Source organism: Sarcophilus harrisii, chromosome 5 (assembly GCF_902635505.1).
Source record: "Sarcophilus harrisii chromosome 5, mSarHar1.11, whole genome shotgun sequence".
NCBI lineage: Eukaryota > Metazoa > Chordata > Mammalia > Dasyuromorphia > Dasyuridae > Sarcophilus > Sarcophilus harrisii.
Window position 1 is genome coordinate 75,230,957 of NC_045430.1, and position 19,207 is coordinate 75,250,163.

At 36.2% G+C, this 19,207-nt stretch overlaps 1 protein-coding gene across 4 annotated transcripts in view; it reads right to left on the reverse strand.

The window, feature by feature from the left end:
- Nucleotides 1-18,026: 18,026 nt before the first annotated feature.
- SRGAP1 (SLIT-ROBO Rho GTPase activating protein 1) overlaps nucleotides 18,027-19,207 on the reverse strand; it is a 290,112-nt gene continuing 288,931 nt past the window's right edge. For all 4 annotated transcript variants that reach the window (XM_031940927.1, XM_031940925.1, XM_031940926.1 and 1 more), the window contains exon 22: nucleotides 18,027-18,589. In XM_031940927.1, coding sequence (XP_031796787.1) covers nucleotides 18,212-18,589 — 378 coding nt within the window. In that variant the 3' untranslated portion in view covers nucleotides 18,027-18,211. The remainder of the gene's footprint in view (nucleotides 18,590-19,207) is intronic.

Genomic DNA, 19,207 nt, shown 5'->3' on the forward strand with positions numbered 1-19,207 from the left:
GACCTGAAATTACCACTACCAGTAATAGATGTTTTTTAAGAAAGGAAAGGGACTTGTACAAAAATATTACAAAATACAGAAATATTTGGAGCATCTCTTCTCAGGAAACTGAGGGGATGACCATCAATTGGGGAATGGCTGAATAAATTGTAGTATGTGATTATGATGAAATATTATTATTCTATGGGAAATGATGAGTAGGATGCTCTCAGAAAAACCCGGAAAGTACTCCATGAATTCAAGTAAAATGAAATGTACTGTGTACAAAGCAATGTTGTGTGGGGATGATTAGTTGTGAATGACTTTGCTAATCTCAGCAATATAATGATTCATGATTACTCTGAAGGATTTATGATGAAAAATCCCATCCATATCCAGAGAAAGAACTGATTGTTTCTAAATACAGATTGAATCATGCTCTTGCTCTTTATTTTTACTTTATTTTTCTTGAGGCTTTTTTTGGGGGAGGGGAATGGAGATCTATATTTTCTTTCACAATATGACTTTTATGGAAATATTTTAAAAACTCAGCAACTAAAAAAAAGTCTTACTACAATTTTAAGCTTTAATAGTTTAAAACTGCACTATAGTTTTTTGGGAATAGACTCTATTTCTAATCCAATTGTGTGTGTGTGTTCAGTCTTTGTCCATTTCAGATAGAAGTGGGGTTCATCTGATGCCTTCTAATTCACCCCAATTGTGTGAAATAGCAAGTCGTCTCTTCTTCTTCTTTTCTATATTATTCCTCCTTTTTATCCTGATATTTTTTTCTTCTTAGAATCCCTCAAACAGAACCAATCTACCCTCAGAACCTCCATTTTCCTTATTGAGTCCCCCAATATCCTTTGCGGGTGTTAAGAGTTCAGAAGGACACTTGTTGCTTTTCTCCTTATGAGAATGTTGGCACTATATTATCATATAATTTCTTTGAACATGCTCAAAACATTTCTAGCTGTTTTTTATTCTTGTGATTGTATTTCAAAGTTCCTCCTCAGCTCTTTTTCATCAGAAATACTAGAAAATTCTTTTTTCTACTAACTTTCCCTGTCTTTTTTTTTTTTTTTTTAACCTGTAGGGTTGTATTCAGCTTTTCAGGTTAAATTATCTTTGTTGGTAAGACTATATTTTTTACCTTATGGTATATTATATCCTAAGATGTCCTTTAAAATATATTTATTTTTGAAGTTCCAGTTCTTGTATAATTTTTACAGTATTTCCATAGTCCTTTTTGGACACTTGGAGTATTTTTTCCTTTGTGGAATTTTGACTATGACATTCTTTGGATTTTTCCTTTAGAAGCTCCTTATGAATGATGAATGGTGTACTCTTTTTAATCTTGACTGTTCTCTCTGGTTATAATAGATATGGGCAGTTTTTTTTTTTTTCCTGATTTCTTGAAATCTGATGTTCAGATTTTAAAATCATGACACTTGTCTGAGACCAAATTTGAACTCAGGTCCTCCTGACTTCAGAGCCATCTAGCTGCCCCCATAATTTCTCAATGAACTTCTTGATCATCACTGGTTTAAAGTGACCTTTAGGGTTTTGCCGGGAATAAGTACGAAGAGATGGGTGACCTGCCTCCCATTTGGGCAGCCATTTTAGCAGGAAGTCTTTCCCTATTCTGGCAAAGAAGAAAGTGGAAAAAGAAGAGGAATATGATCTACACCAGTGGTTTAAAACTGAATATTTGATTCTGCTTCTCTTATCTTCTTCTCTTGCCATTGCCCAAACTATTCTTTTTTTTTTTTTTTTTCTTCCACAGTGCAATATCCCCATTCCAGATTCACCTTCCAAAGTTCGTTTTGCTTGCTATTATTTCCTCTCTGGTATCTTCCTTTCTCTTAACAACAGCCTCTATTTTCCTCTCAATTATTTCTATCCCAAATTCTGTGTAGAGATAGGGGGAAGGAAGAGGGTTAACACGCTTTTGTCCGGTTCAAATAAGAGTTAGGTTCATTGCTTCCCTTTCCTTCATGTTTGTGTACTCCTTGCTCACCCTAATTATGAGAAATAGTAAGCTCACTCACTTCCCAATTCCTTCTTTATATACTAACATTTTCCTTTTACTTGCTTTTTATTTCTTCGATTAAAACCATTAGGACCAAACAAATCTATTTCCCCATTTTGTGGTTTGCTCTGTTTTATTTAACTCACTTAATGACCTTTGAAAATGTTAAAGTTCTGAAGAACTCATTTTTTTCTCCTTCAAATATTGGACTGTTAGCATTTCATCATTGTATGGCTCCTTCCAATTACTAAAATAAATTTACTTTTTTAGGTTCTTTTGGACCCTTGTGTTTGTATTTCTAGTCTTTTCATCAGATATGCTTAAAAGTCTTCTGTTCATCAAAGATCCATCACTACTGTACTTCCTTCCTCCTCTCCACCCTTAGTAGGATTATAAGCTTATATGTGTTTTGCCTTTTGAAATTTTGCTTTCCAAAAAATTTACATATTTGTAATAGAAATGGGCAGATTTGGTGTGATTCTGATTCTGACTTTTTTGGTATTTGAAACATTTTCTTTCTGGCTACTTGCAGCAATTTGTTTCTGATGTGGGAACTAGGGATTTTGGTTATGAGAATTCTGAAATTTCTCCTTTTAGGATTTCTTTCAGGAGATAATTGGTAGATTCTTTTTGCTTTCATTTGGCTCAAAGCAGCAGTTGTAAGAGCAACAACAATAAAAAGAGCCCTCTTTGTGTTAGGTATTGTGCAAATTCTGGAGATGCAAAAAGAGGTAAAAAGCAGTTTCTACCCTTAATGTAGAACTCTAGTTGTTCACAAGAGTAAAGTTAGTGTGTCCAACCGTGGCTGATTAGACCAATATGAGCTCAGAACTTTTTTTTCTTTTATCAATACCAAAAGACAAAAGATATCACTGTATAATGTAATGGGAGAAGCAACATTCAAACAATTCTACAAAGCAAGTTGTATACAAGATAAATAGGAAATAATTAAAAGAGGAAAAACACTGGAATTAAAAAGAACTGCAAAAGCTCCTTGCAGAAAGTGGGATTGTACATTATTGATTAGAGAAATGCAAATTAAAACAACAAATGCAATTAAAAACTCACACCTCTCAGATTGGCTAAAATGACAGGAAAAGATAATAAATGTTGGAGAGGATGTGGGAATACTGGGACACTAATGCATTGTTGGTGGAGTTGTGAACGGATCTAACCATTCTGGAGAGCAATCTGGAGCTATGCCCAAAGGGCTATCAAACTGTGCACCACCAGTAGTGCCATTACTGGGTCTGTATCCCCAAAAAATGATAAAGGAGGGAAAAGGACCCACATGTGCAAAAAGGCTTATAGCAGCTCTTTTAGTGGTAACGAAGAATTGAAAATTGAGGGGATGCCCATCAATTGAGGAATGGATGAACAAGTTGTGGTATATGAAGATAATATAATATTATTGTTCTATAAAAAATGATGAACAAGCTGATTATAGAAAGGCCTGGAAAGATTTACAAGAAATGAAGCTGAGGGAAACAAACAAAACCAGGAAGACACAATTGTGTAACAATAACAGCAAGAATGTGCGATGATCAGCTATGAAAAACTTAGTTCTCAATGGTTCAGTGATTCAAAGCAGTTGCAATAGACTTTGGACAGAAAATGCCATCTGCATCTAGGAAAAAAACTAAGGAGACTGGATATAAATCAACTCATGTTATGTTCAATTCTTTTTTCCAAATTTTTTTTCCCTCTCCCATCTTTTTTCCTTTTGCTGATTTTTTTTCTCTTTCAACATGATTTATAAAGCAATGTGGATTAAAAATAAATTTACTAAGAGAAAGAAAAAAGAAAATGGGATTGTATCTGAGGTTTAAAGGAAGCTCCAGACTGAAGGAGAGAACACAAAGGATAGAGAAAATGCCTGCAGCTGAAAGGAGGACTGTAATTCCACCCATACTTCTCTGAGCACACAGCTAGGAAGTGTTAAGTGTCTGAGACCACATTTGAACTCAGGTCCTCCTGACTTCAGGGATAATGCTCTACCCACTACACCACCCAGCTGCCCTTCTCTGAATTCTATATGTGCTTCTTACAGCAGTAACATTCCATTATAGTCCCATCCTAGTTTATCTATTTCTGCAATCACTGGGCATCTGCTTGGTTTTCAATTGTTTACTAATATGTTATTAGAAAAGTTTGTTTTTGTGTGCACATATGCATGTATATGTATGTGCATAAGCATTTGTAAATATAATATATAATATAATATACGGGTGTCTAACACTTGCCATACTTTTAAATTTCAATATGTTCTTTGTATCAAGCTTATTGACTAGATAATCTTCTGTTGGAATCTTTACAAAGTGTTAAGCCATTTGATAGAGACAATAGTTATCTGGTTTGGCATGGTTCAGTGTGATTGATTTGATCTTAGAGATATTTTGGGCCAGAACTTGAAACAAGGTACTAAGTGCAACTGATAGAAAGGATGCTTGTGGGTTGCCCACTATCACCGTTATTATTTAATATTGTATTAGAAACACTAGCTATAGCAATAAGAGCTGAGAAAAAGATTAAAGGAATAAGAATAGGCAATGAGGAAGCCAAATTATCACTCTTTGCCGATGACATGATGGTATACTTAGAGAATCCCAGAGATTCTGCTAAAAAGTTATTAGGAATAATCCACAACTTTAGCAAAGTTGCTGGTTATAAAATAAACCCACATAAGTCATCAGCATTCTTATATATCACTAACAAAATCCAACAGTCAGAGTTACAAAGAGAAATTCCATTTAAAGTAACTACTGATAATATAAAATATTTAGGAATCTATCTGCCAAGGGAAAATCAGAAACTTTATGAGCAAAATTACAGACCACTTTTCACACAAATTAAGTCTGATCTAACCAATTGGAAAAATATTAAATGCTCTTGGATAGGGCTAGCAAATATAATAAAGATGACAATATTACCTAAACTAATCTATTTATTTAGTGCTATACCAATCAGACTCCCAAAAAACTATTTTAATGACCTAGAAAAATAACAACAAAGTTCATATGGAAAAACAAAAGGTCAAGAATTTCAAGGGAATTAATGAAAAAAACATCAAATGAAGGTGATTAGCTGTACCAGATCTAAAATTATATTATAGAGCAGCAGTTACCAAAACTATTTGGTATTGGCTAAGGAATAGAATAGTTGATCAGTGGAATAGATTAGGTTCAAGGGACAAAACAGTCAACAAATATAGCAACCTAGTCTTTGACAAACCCAAAGATCCCAGCTTTTGGGATAAGAACTTACTGTTTGATAAAAATTGCTGGGAAAATTGGAAACTAATATGGCAGAAACTAGGCATTGATCCATACTTAACACTGTACACCAAGATAAGGTCAAAATGGGTTCATGACCTAGGCATAAAGAATGAAATTATTAATAAATTAGAGGAACATAGGATAGTTTACCTCTCAGACCTGTGGAAGGGGAAGGTCTTTATGACCAAAGCAGAACTAGAGATCATTACTGATCACAAAATAGAAAATTTCGATTATACCAAACTGAAAAGTTTTTGTACAAACAAAACTAATGCAGACAAGATTAGAAGGGAAGCAATAAACTGGGAAAATATTTTTACAGTCAAAGGTTCTGATAAAGGCCTCATTTCCAAAATATATAGAGAATTCACTCTACTTTATAAAAATCAAGCCATTCTCCAATTGAAAAATGGTCAAAGGATATGAACAGACAATTCTCAGATGAAGAAATTGAAACTATTTCTAGTCATATGAAAAGATGCTCCAAGTCATTATTAATCAGAGAATGCAAATTAAGACAACTCTAAGATACCACTACACACCTGTCAGATTGGCTAAGATGACAGGAAAAATAATGATGATTGTTGGAGGGATGCGGGAAAACTGGGACATTGATGCATTGTTGGTGGAGTTGTGACAATCCAACCATTTTGGAGAGTAGTTTGGAACTATGCTCAAAAGTTATCAAACTGTGCATACCCTTTGATCCAGCAGTGTTACTACTGGGATTATATCCCAAAGAGATCATAAAGAAGGGAAAGGGACCTGTATGTGCACGAATGTTTGTGGCAGCCCTTTTTGTAGTGGCTAAAAACTGGAAACTGAATGGATATCCATCAGTTGGAGAATGGTTGAATAAATTGTGGTATATGAAAATTATGGAATATTACTGTTCTGTAAGAAATGACCAACAGGATGATTTCAGAAAGGCCTGGAGAGACTTACATGAACTGATGCTGAGTGAAATGAGCAGGACCAGGAGATCATTATATACTTCAACAACAATACTAGATGATGACCAGTTCTGATGGATCAGGCCATCCTCAGCAACGAGATCAACCAAATCATTTCTAATGGAGCAGTAATGAACTGAACTAGCTATGCCCAGAAAAAGAACTCTGGGTGATGACTAAAAACCATTACATTAAATTCCCAATCCCTATATTTATGCACACATGCATTTTTTATTTCCTTCACAAGCTAATTGTACAATAACTCAGAGTCTGATTCTTTTTGTACAGCAAAATAATGTTTTGGTCATGTATACTTATTGTGTATCTAAGTTATATTTTAATATATTTAACATCTACTGGTCATCCTGCCATCTAGGGAGGGTGGGGGGTAAGAGGTGAAAAATTGGAACAAGAGGTTTGGCAATTGTTAATGCTGTAAAGTTACCCATGCATATATCCTGTAAATAAAAGGCTATTAAATAAAAAAAAAAAAAAAAAAAAAAGAAAGGATGCTTGTGGTCACACACGAGCTCATAAGTATCTAAGTACTCAATGGAGTTCACAAGTTTGGGAGATTTCAGGCTTAGTATGAGATCCGAATTCACACCTCCCTTAGGGCCAGAGAGCACTCTGGGAGATAACCCAGAATCCCTCTCTCTCCAGAAGGCGGAGTTAACCTTTGGGAGATCATATATATAGAGGGAGCTCTTGGAGCTTGGGGATGGACTGGAGTTAGTTACTTGAGGAGTTACTAGAAACTTTGAGAGCTCGAGAGAGTTTTACTTGGAGGTGGAGAGAACTCTTGGCACCCACAAGCCCTATCTTCAAGGCAAGAGATTCATTGCATCTTCCAACTTGGTGCTGACTGGAGGCTGAAGAAAGCAGAGGCAGAAGCCAAGGACAAAGCTGCAAGATCTCTTGGAGAACCAGGCAGAGATAGGCCTGAGCTAACTGGGCTGTATTGAAGGGCACAATAAAAGTTCAGATCTTTTATCAACTGGCTGCGATTTTGGAGTAATTATTTATTTCAACTGAGACTAAGGCTGCCTCCAGAAAAACCTTCACAATCTTCATATATCTCTTTAAAAAAATCTGAGGACAACTAGATAGCTCAATGGATAGAGCAGAGACCCTGAAGTCAGGGGGACCAGTTCAAACAACATTTACTAGCTGTGTGAGCAAGTCATAACTCCAATTGCCTCATTCTTCCCCCCAATATTTTTCTTTTTTCTTGAAAGTTCCTGAAATGTCCCTGTAAAACTTGAAAATTTTGTTTCAGTTCTTTTCCAATTTGAATTTTGAAATATTAAAACAAAAAGTTATTTCCAGTTCACATCCATTAGATGAAGCTGCGTTTGCTTTTCATTTATCCAAATGAATAATCCAGTCAGTTCTGATTTTGATTCACCCCAACTTAAGACAGGAAGATGGAGCACATGGGATACTCTGGTTCCTATAATAGACAGAGCCAAGCACTGAAATCTCCATTTTACAAAAAGAGATACTGTTGCCTGGAAGTTGTTAGTGATGTGCTCCAAGTCATGGCAAGTGTCTAGGTGTCTTGTGTTTAGAATTTTCTTCATATTTGCTCAAAAAAAAATTATACTCCAAATATTTACCCTGGGTAAATTGCTTCACCTCTCAATGCCCTTAGGCAGCTTTCTAAGATAATAAATTATAGATGAGTTACTGTTTTTGCATCAGTGGAGGAAGTTTTCACACCATTCACAAATCTGGACCTAAGTTTTAATACAAAGAAAAAATTTTGCTCTTTGGATAATAAACATTATTCTAATTTGTAAAGATTTGTAAACATAAGGAGACACTAGCCTTTTTTTTTTTTTAACTCTTTTCCTAAATACAAGATATTAACTGTATACTTGTCCTATTGATATTAGAGCACAAGTCATGCATGCAATTTGATTCAGAGCTGAATTTTCTAATTTCCTTTCTATTCAGGAAATGAAATATTTTCATCTCTCAGTATGGTATCTGAAGAAGCTTCTAATTACTGTGATTATTAGATCCAGAGTATAATAAATTAACTTGTTTGCCCTTCATTTATACAAAAGAATAATCCAAACAGTCATGATTTCACTGCACCTGTCCTTAGAAGGAGGATAGAGGCCGTTACATTAGTCTCTTTAAAAAATTGCTTTCTGTCTCCTATTATACTGACTTAATTATTTCATAATTACTCACTGAAAAAGATCCCCGATAAGTTTGTTTTTTATTTGAGGAAACAAACTAATTGCTAGTTTTCATTTGGATGTCATTATAAACTTCTTCCAGTATTTCATTGTGATGTGGAGATCATTATAGCTTGCTGAAGGCTGTGCCTGTAGACCATTAAACTCTGGCAGAGTCTACTACTAAGCTATAAGGATTGTAAAAGCCCAGTAGTGTCTGTCATACAAGGACAACATTATAAATTCAGAGAAATTCATCAACAGTGGATTGACCACCTGGTGGCAACTTTATTGCCACATTAGTTTATCAAGAGGGTCATGATGATCTCGGTCTTTGAGTATCTGAAGGGCCGTCACATGGAAAAGGGCAGAACAAAGAATAATAGATAAAATTTGCAAAGAAGCAAATTTGGGCTTAATATAAGGAAAAAAACTCAAACCAAGCAAGCAAAAACTCCCCCCAAACTGTAACCCACCCCAACCCCCTTTTTCATAATTAGAGCTATCCCAGAATAAAAGGGGCTACTTCAGGAAAGGATAGGTTCCTTCTTACTGGAGGCTTTCAGGTAGATCTATCCGTCACTATTGATCATTCATAGGGATACTTTAAAGGGGATTCATGCTCATTATGGGTTGGACTAGTTGGCTTCTTGAGGTCTCTTACTACTCTGAGATTCTACTCTGATGGTGATGACAAGGTTATAGAGCATCTATATACACCATGGATGAAATTACAGATTCCTGAATTACCAAACAAGTATAAATGATTTAAAAACAACTTTATTCATAGTTTACTAACATTGGTGTTAAGATGGAGATAGGTGTGGAAAACAATATTTAAATAGACCCTTTGAACAAATCATTTAACTTCCCCAGTGTCCTCATCTGTAAAATGAGAGGAAGGTGGATTAGATGGATTGAGTCTCTTTCAGGTCTGCAGAAATGATCTACGATAGTAGTGTTAACTCAAATAAAAAATGGACCATTAATCCATAAATAAGAACCCCTGGAAGCCACATATTGACCTAGTTTCTAAATGTGGTATTATCTGTATTTATTATGATTTTTAAAATTAATTTAAAAATATTTCCAAATTATATTGACTTGGTTTGAGAAGTATTAAGGGTATCATATGACCTGTGTGTTTGATGCTTCTAATCTATGATCCTAAAATAATGATCATCACTTGAGTGACTTAGTTTTTTTTTTTTTTTTTTAAATCACAATATATTTAACCTTCCACAATAACAATGGGAATAGGATGGAAGTTTAAAGATAGATACATGGAACCCTATTACATTTGGAAGAACAATACAAGGAGTCAGGCCATTGTTGTCTATTAGGATACCATACTTTATTGTTTATCCTTTCTCCTGGAAGAGGACAATGACTTCTGGGAGGGATTCTATGACACACAAGTGAATTGGATTTAAATGAGGGAGGACTGTGCAAAATCAAAGTCACCTGCCCCACTTTCTCTTCCAGTGGCAAGACACAGATCAGGACAATTAGAGATGGCCTTGGCCTTTTAAAGCTATGGTCTTTAATAGATCTTAGTTTTTACTGAGGCAATGATCACTCAGTAATTAAGGCTAGATGAGAATTGAGATAAGCGATAAAAGTTTAATTTCTATTTTCTACTTCATGTGTAGTCATATGAAGTCATCTCTTTATGATTTGCTCAACTTTCAAAATCTTGAACATTTAAATTCCCACTGACTCCAAACTTCTGTTTTTTAACCTTTCCTATATCTTCTTTTCTTATGAATTTGTCTGTTATCCTCTTCCTTATATCAAGCTCTCCCTTTTATTCCATTGTACCATTCTTATTCAGATTTTATTTCTCACCATTCATAGCCTTGACTCAGATCAATCTTATTTACAATATACTTTTCTCCATTTTTCAATCCTTAGCTTCTTAACCTTCTTCTGTTCCTTTTCTGTTAATCTCCAAATTAGGACAACAACCTTCTCTATTATTCATCTTCCCTCCCCCACTTTTTTTTACTTCTGAACAGTGAGATATTGCCAAATAATACTGAGTCCATCATAAATTTTATAAGTCATGGTCAGTAGAGAGGTCTGGGAAAAAGCTCATCACTTATCACAACTATGAGAAAAACATGTCCCTTATAGAATGGCTTATGGGTTCTTCTGCATGTATGAAACATGGCATGTGACCATGAGTTAATCTTAACAGTCTATGATTCCATTGCTTTTTTCCCTCATTTCCTTTTTTACACATTCTACCCCCCCACCCCACCCCCACCCCTGAGTTATCTTTCACTAAAGATCAAACAGGAAGGTACTATCGACTAATTGAAAAAACACAGACTAGCAATTAACAGATAAAAAAGTGCAATCGCCCAACACTGGGATTAAGTTGTCTCTGGTTGAATTGCCATGCCATTTCAAATACATTGGTTTTGATGGTTGCATAGTAGATAGGATAGAAGAGTCCCTTAGGAATCAAGACTTGGTTCAAGGCTTGCCTCTGACACATATACAGGAGTGTATGACCCTAAACAAGGTACTTAACATCTTAGTGCCCCCAAGTCATTCTCTGAAAATCTAAATTGTAGGGCAAGTATTCCTCTGTTTATCAGTAAAATTACTCCCCTGGTTAAAAAAAAGTATTTTCCACATGCTTTTCATGGAATCCTTTGCCACAGATGAGAAGAACTTTCCTAGATGCAGTACTAGAGCCTGAAAATAGATTATTGCTTTGCCATGAGTTTTTGAAGGTAGGAAAAAATATGTGGCGAATTAAAAATGTAGTCTTCTAATTCAAAATGAAACTGATATGATCAGCTAGAAGATTATAGTACGTTAAATAATTTTGTGGGAGAAGGATTTGGGAGGGTGGGAGTGGAGGGGAACTAAGCAGATTTTACAATGGAATCAAACTTAAGGTAAGGAGAATGCTTATACAGAAGAGATTATCAGAGTCTCACTAATTTAAACCTCCATCCCAATACCATCCTTCACTTACTAAAAATTATAGGGGAATTGCCGAAGTGAATTTGGGGACAGAATTTCCAGATTGGGAGCTCCCCGTACATAACAATCAGTTTTGATAAATCCCTGATTTTGAGTTGGAAAGGAACTCGGTGGTCAGCTAATCAAGAAATAATAAATGCTTCTGTGTACCAAGTACTGTGCTTAAGGGTCTTGGCCACTTTTAATCTGCCATTCAGGAATTCCCACTATACCATCACAACAAGTGGTGGTTGCTTGAAGACCTCCAAGGATGGGGAGTCCACTAACCCTTGAGGCAGTTCATCCCATTTTTGGACTGTTCTAATTTTCTCTATCACCGCTCCGTTTGTCTCTTTGCAACTTGTACCTTTTGAGGATGAAACAGTAGACTGTGGAAGACTTAATTTTATAAAGCTTAAGGAACAGAAGTTTAATGGGTACCCAGCATTTAAAACTTATGTTTTCACATCATTCAATACCACAAAGATCTCCTGAAGAATAATAACAAACAAACAAAAAAAGACACCACAGCAGGAATCATATCAAATTGGAACCAGACAATAGCAGACAGAACTCTTTTTTTTTTTATTATAAAGATACACTATGAGGAACAAATCTGAATGTGTACTGAAGCCTGTAATGGTCCATGCCAAAATGTACAGTATCATACATAAAAGTGCATTGTCACGACAGAGTAACAGAACATTGCTTCTTCCAGAATTGTAAAATCATCACCCTTTCTCTTCATCTTAAAGGATGGAAGGAATGTAATGGAAATGGGCAGCACAAGAGCACAGGGGAACACAATGGCCATCGTGCCATCTTGGAGTTGACAAAGGGGGTCCAATGGGGAACGATGGAGCAGTGTGAGGGAGGGCCAGGAAGAAGGCAAGACAATACTAGCGGACATAAGAATACCAGGAGTGAAGCAGCAGGTGGGAGGAGGGGGAGGGTCGGGCAATGGGGCAAATAGAAAAGAAATGGGGGGCAGTGGGAGGTTGGGGAAGGGGCAGATGGGAATGCAACAGTACAGAGCAAGGCCAAAGCTCCTCTAAAAAATTTAAAGGCACTTTCACATGTACATACTACAGATGTACACTGACACAATTAGGTAGGTAACAGTCACAAACAGGGAGCCACCAGGACTGCCATTGATCAGACTGGTAGTGAAGGACAATACTGATTTAATTAGGTGTGCACAAGTTACCTTTACTTAAGTACATCTGTAGTTGTCTCAAGTCTTTCCTGTTACATATCCACTTATTCTACTTTAAATAGCTATAATAACCATCAAACTACACATTGAACTTGTGTGAATGCTCTAAGGGGATTGGGGGCATCCACAAAATGCATGGTTCCTAATATTTTCTTTTACTAGACAGTTCCTAAGATAAGCATTATGGAATGCAGTACAATTATTTAGACATACAAAATTCCTTATGTAATTTAAAGATACAGGATCTATCTCAATTATACCATAGAGGCTATTTTAAAATTTTTTTCCAAGAAAGAATACTAGGCTAAAACTGTATGTAAATGAAAGCTTAAATTCCAGTTTGTACCACTGATCTTTACTAAAGTTGTGGCTATTATGAAAATAATTCTTGGTCCTGGACAGGAAGTCCCAATGATACCCAGGCACTGGGGTGGACCTCAGAATCCTGCTAGAGGTCAGAGTGATGAGCTCCAGGGAGCATCCAGAGATGCATGATTAAAATAAGCTGGATAGATTGTGGCCCTGTTTACAGAGTGGCAGCTTTCCCCTCAACCCTGCCTGTTCCTCAGTCCCAAAACAGACCCTTATATGCAATCCTTTCAAGACCACCTTTACTATATACAGCTTTCAGGGATCAAGGAAAAAAGGGTACCACCGCAGGACTACATACCACTCCGAATCTGAAGGCTTGCTCCGAAACCCACTACACAGACTCTTGGTCACATCTTAGGGATAATATGTGGGATTTTTGGAGTCCCCGTTGACCAGTAAATGCTTATTCAGTTACCCAGAGAGGGCAGGTCATTCACAGATCTGAAGAGATGTTTTTATGGCCTTCCACGCTAAGGAAACTCTTAAGTGTGAGACATTCACTTCTCCCTTTTCCCAATTAATTTGCACACAGAAAAATTCCACTGAGACATTACTATCAGAACAGGCAACTTTAAACTGAAACCATTTTTACTTGTAGAGATGCAATTCATTTTATAGATGTTTCCCAGCCAGAGTTTATGGGGGACAGTGGTATATAGTAGGACAATGTAGTTATGTGTGAGAACCTATTAAAAATTAACCTATGGATCAGGCAGGAAGCATGGAAAATACTTTTCTAAAAAAGTTATAACATCTTGTTAAAATGTGCAAAACTGCTATTCATTGGAGTTTATATGTTACCTTCCTTTCCTATCCTCTTTTCCCAACCCTCAATCTAACAAAGGGCCATTAATCATGTTACAAAAGTCTGTAAAATATTTTCCAAAAAAAGGTGTACCAAGATACTTTTCTCCCCATCATCTCCAATCCCTTCCATTTTCTTTGTCTACTTTTTCATGAAAAAGTGAACTGGTGGAGAGACTAATGTCGAGGAATTCTATGGAAGTAGAAACTTAATTCTATTAATTGTAAGCAATCTCATAAGTCTGAAAACATCACCGATTCCATAAAATGGTTTGCCCTCCTCCCAATGATCTTATTAGTGAGGTTCATGGACTTGAAACTGGAAATGATCCCAGCATTCTTAATGACACAGCCCAATTTTCATCTTCCTTTGTGTTGCTAAGTTTAAGGGGTGCCAAATAGAATTTCTCTTCAATTGAAGTTTTCAGTGACCTGACTGCATGAATTTAGACTTCCACAAAATAAACTCACCCACAGCTCCTTTGGACCTTTGCATAGTCAACACGGTTAGGACATCCTTGTCTCATATCAAAAGTATCAAGGATGAGTCGATTTTGGCTGCTTCATATAGTTGCCACCTGATTTTATATTTGGAATCGGAAGATTCTTGAAACAAAGGTAAGATTAGCTTTATACTAATCCTTCCTTCTCTGTTTTTGCTTATGAACACAGGTTCCTCCCTTGAGCTAGTACAATACTAGTAAGTCTTTGGGAATACAGCAGGAGGCTAGGGAAAAGAGAGGTTTAAGGAAGAACAGTGAAGGAAAAGATCAGAAAATATTCTGCATAAGAAACTACTGGCCTCTGAGACATGGGAAACCTCATGGTACTATGTTCTTGTCAGCAGTCCCACTTAGTGATAGAAAAATGTAATTCTTTCTTAAATAAAATAGGCAAACAACATATTAGTTATGGTAAATAGTTTGCTGAAGTAGAGCCTCTAAAGCTAAACATGGAAAGTTAGATTAAGCAAATTAAAAAAAAAAAAAAAAAAACAGAAGAAGAAGAAAAAATTAAAGCTCTTTGATTTAGATGTCTTTTAGTGAAATGTCAATATCTCCTTGTCTTATCCCATCGTGGAAGAACATTTTCAATCATTCTTCCCTTGTTCCTAAAACATTTTAATTGTTCATTTAACCAAAGTACCACTCATCTTGACTTCCACAATGAACTAGTAATAGGAAATAGGAATGCAGAGTTAGGGGAATTGGAAACCAAGTGGGAGGGGAAAACTTGGGAGGTTATTTATTGTATTAAGTGAAAATGTATTCTAGAATCACAGTCATAGATCTAGAAGTAGAAGGAACTTTAGAAGTCTTCTACTTAAATATCTTTAAATAGGCAAAATTATTCATTGCTTTTCAAGGTAACATTTCTGAGTATCTTAAATCACTGGCGAACCTCCATTAAAATTTTTTAGAAGACTGAGGGAAATAATATAGTCACAACCGCTTTAAATATTATCATCTGACTGATATATATGAAAATGATGGACCAAATTACTACTAGGCATTAAGCTTTTATGTCTATACTGGGAAAAATAATAGGAAGCAAAAAATCCATCACAAATTCAATTTTGAGAAGGTACAGACCAGTCAGTAGTTAGGCATAGGTGTCATAATTTAATCTCATCCATGTAATCTGTGGCAAATCAAGGAGAGAGATTAATGGAATAAATCCTGATTTTAGTAAGAGTTCCAGGTCTTTCTTGAATGATGAGAGCTGAAAAAACACAAGGTGGGTAGGCACACAACTAGGTGGATGGTTTAAAGAAATATTTATTAAGATAATATATATTATTTATTGTATGTCGAGACCTGTACTAGGCACTAAAAGTATTTAGAATATGATCTTTCTCTTCATGAAGCTAAGGTAGTGAAAACTAATAATTGTAATAATGATTCTAAAACAATTATTAGTGGATTGTTTTTAATCTAGGTGTAGAAGGACTAATCTACCAAGATTGCTTCTGGACCTTTCACTTATTTAATTTAAAAAGTATTTTAATCAGTCACTAATGACGGCACAAAGAATATCAAATTGTTAAGATTGCTGATGACACCAAGTTAGCAATAGGAGGATGGGAAGTGACTAGATTCATAGGAAGTCAGGAAGTTGAAATGGGTATTGAAGATCAACCTCCTGATTGTATAAAGAGACAGAAGTTGGTACCTTGGAAAAATTTATACCAGATTCAAAAGTGGCCTTTGTAAACTGAAAAAGAAATTGAGGGTAGGGATGGAATGGAAGGGAGAACAGCTGTCTTTTAAGGCAATTTGGGGCAATAAATCTGGAAAAGGTAAAAATAAAAAATTGTGCAAAGAGAAGATAAAAGAAATAAACCTGGTTATGTCTAAAATAGGAGGGGGGGAAATGTGGATGGTTCTAGTGGATAACAAGCTAATTTATGAGGAACCACTATGAGAAAAAGTAACTTGTATCCAGTTGCAGAGAGACAGGGTCAAGATCTGGAAGGGATCTTGGAAGAGGTCCCCCAAGATAGTCTTGAAATAAGCTAAAAGTTATTCAAAACAGTCATATCTCTTATACTAACTCAAGTCACCAAAGGACCTTTAAAACTTGTGGAAGAGTGAGGGAGATTGTGTAGAGACTCCTGCCCTTTGAAAGACTCAGTTTCCCCATCTGTAAAATCAGAATGGAACCTAGTTGAATACAAAGATATAGCTTAGGCATGAGGCAGCATGATAATCTGGAAAGAACACTGGATTTGAAGTCAAAAGACCTGAATTTGAATCTTTCATATTCTTTCTCTTCTCCTTCCCCCTCCCCCCAGTTGCTTACTATCTTTGTGATATTAGGCAAGTCACTTAATGTCTCTGAACCTGTTTATTTAGAAATGTGGGGGTTTTTAAGATCCCTTCTGTCTCTATCTCCCATGAGTTTATGGGCAAAGCATCCAACACCAGCAGAATGGGTCAGATCTTTACTTGAGCACTAAGATCAGTTCTGGGATGTGACAATGAATAAGGTGAAGGCAGCTAGATGGCTCAGTGGATAGGACACTGATCCTGGAGTTAGAAGGACCTGAATTTCAATTTGACCTCATATACTAGCTAGCTGTGTGACCCTTAGACAAACTTAACTCTGATTGCCTCAAAAAAAATTATTACAGGTTTAGAAAATCAGATCTTTGGGGAAATTATAAAACAAACAAACAAACAAAAAATAAACAAACAAAAAAATAAGATTTCTTATCTTGAGGAAGAAAAGTCCAAAGGGGATGCAGGATTCAAAGAGCTCATTCTCCATTCCATTAAGGTCAGCATAAATATTTGGATTATACATAAAAAAAGAGTTTAATAACAATTACTTATAAATAGATTAGTGAGAGTGGTGTTAGTATGAATATCTGGAGGTCTTTAATAACAAGATTTTCATCTGTATAGTGCAGACTTACCTGAGGGGAAGGGGGATAAGTAGATGACCTTATAAGATCCTGGGATTCTATTCGTGAGAAGAAAAATATTGATAGCTGTAGAAACTTGCCATCTTTCTCCTTCTCGTGGTTAAGCTCAAGTACTAACCACGTAGGTTTCTCATAGATAATAAGTCTTAGGCTTATAGCATCCTAGATTTAGAGCTAGACAGGACTTTAGAAGTGACCTGTTCTAATTTCATTTTGTAGATGAGGAAAATGAGGTTCAGAGATGTTATGTAATTTGTCCAAGGTCACACAGAAAATAAGTAGCAGAGCTGTGCTTCAGATCTGGCCCTCCAAATGCTAATTTAATGTTCTTTCTATTGCAACTTGTGTCCCAGATTTGGATAAGCCATTTTTAAGAAAGAGGAAAATAATTTAGCTACTAGCTCACCTGGGCTGATCCAGGGGAACTACCTGTGTATCAGCACCAAGCCTAAGTGTGGAGTATATGCCTTCTGTATTTGAGATCAGACACGATCACTGAATAGTTTCTAACCACTATAGTCATCAGAGTTCAGCCATCGTCCCAGCTGTTTAATAGGCTGGCATGAGCTAAAATCCCCACAAATTCTGATACTTAATTCCATCCCCTTAGCTCAGAAATCTCTTCTTAATATCAGCTATGCTAAATCTGGGACATACTGTACCATAAGGGAAGCTGTGTTCCAATCTCTTTTTACAAGTGGTGCAGCATTGAATTTTCAAGTAAATCTAATGTGTTTCTATTGTCTTTAAAACATGTAGAAATGTCCAGCTTTTTTAAAAAGGAAAAAAAAAATACAAAATACAAATGCCTGTGTTAATGTAGCAAGTCTCAGACATTACATTCAAAAAGACAGAAAAGCCAGTATCTCCAGTTATAAGCACAAAACTCATGAAGACAAGAAGCCTTGATTTCCCCCCCCCCCCCAAATCCATTCCTTTTTTCAACCATTTTTTTTCTATCTTCTGGATCATGTTTTTGTTTGTTTTACATCGTGCACGATTTGTCTGTTGGACCTTGGGAAGGAGGTGTGGGTCCTATGGTGGGATTTGTTTTTGGAAGAACAATAGGTTTTGGCCTAAGAGCTGGGGGCTTCAACTGTACTCCCATCCTGGGGGCCACCATGGGCTTGAAAGTACTCATTGTGTCACTGGAAGAGCTCGTGCTGCGTCGGATCTGCGGCTCGGTGCTCCTGAGCATCACATTATGGAGAGGACTGAGGGATTCAGTGGAAGAGGCAGGAGTGGGGGAATTTTTCATTTGTTCCAAGGTATCCAGCACCACGTCTGGGGCGTGCTTTGCTGAACTCTGCCTTTCCAGCTCTCGGAGTTCGTTCAAAGCGGTGTTCATTGTCTCCTCAATATCCTGAAGCCAGTGAGAGAGAAGAAAAGAAGATGGGACCTTTGAGAATGAATGAAGAACCCAATTTTCAAAACCCCTGGTACTGCTTGAGAAGCCATTCAGATAGTTTCTCATATATATGACTAATATTCACTGTATGTGACTAATATTCACTATATATGGCTAATATTCAATATATATATATATATATATATATATATATATATGTGACTAATATTCATAAGCAAATGTATTCCATGTTAAATCCTAAGTATTTGTTGACAGGCTTTCCTTAACATAGCATTTTATATGAACCTATGGTTTTAGGAGAGACAGCATGGCATAGTGTAGTTCTGTCATATTCTATTCCATATCTACTTGAAAGAGTATATTCCATATACTCTATTCCATGTACAGCAAGGTTTTTAATTTCATGTATCCCAGGCAGCTCTTTATGATTCTTGCTAAGTGGTAACAATGGAGGAATTTTTCACACCAGAAAATCCCCATGTTGATTCAGAACTCCAGGAACCTCCCCCCCCCACCAAAAAAAAATAATTTTAGGTAATGAAAAAAAAGGTGAAGAATGGCAATGCTGTCTAGAGAATCCAGGAACACACCACCATCTTGCAGAATCTTGAT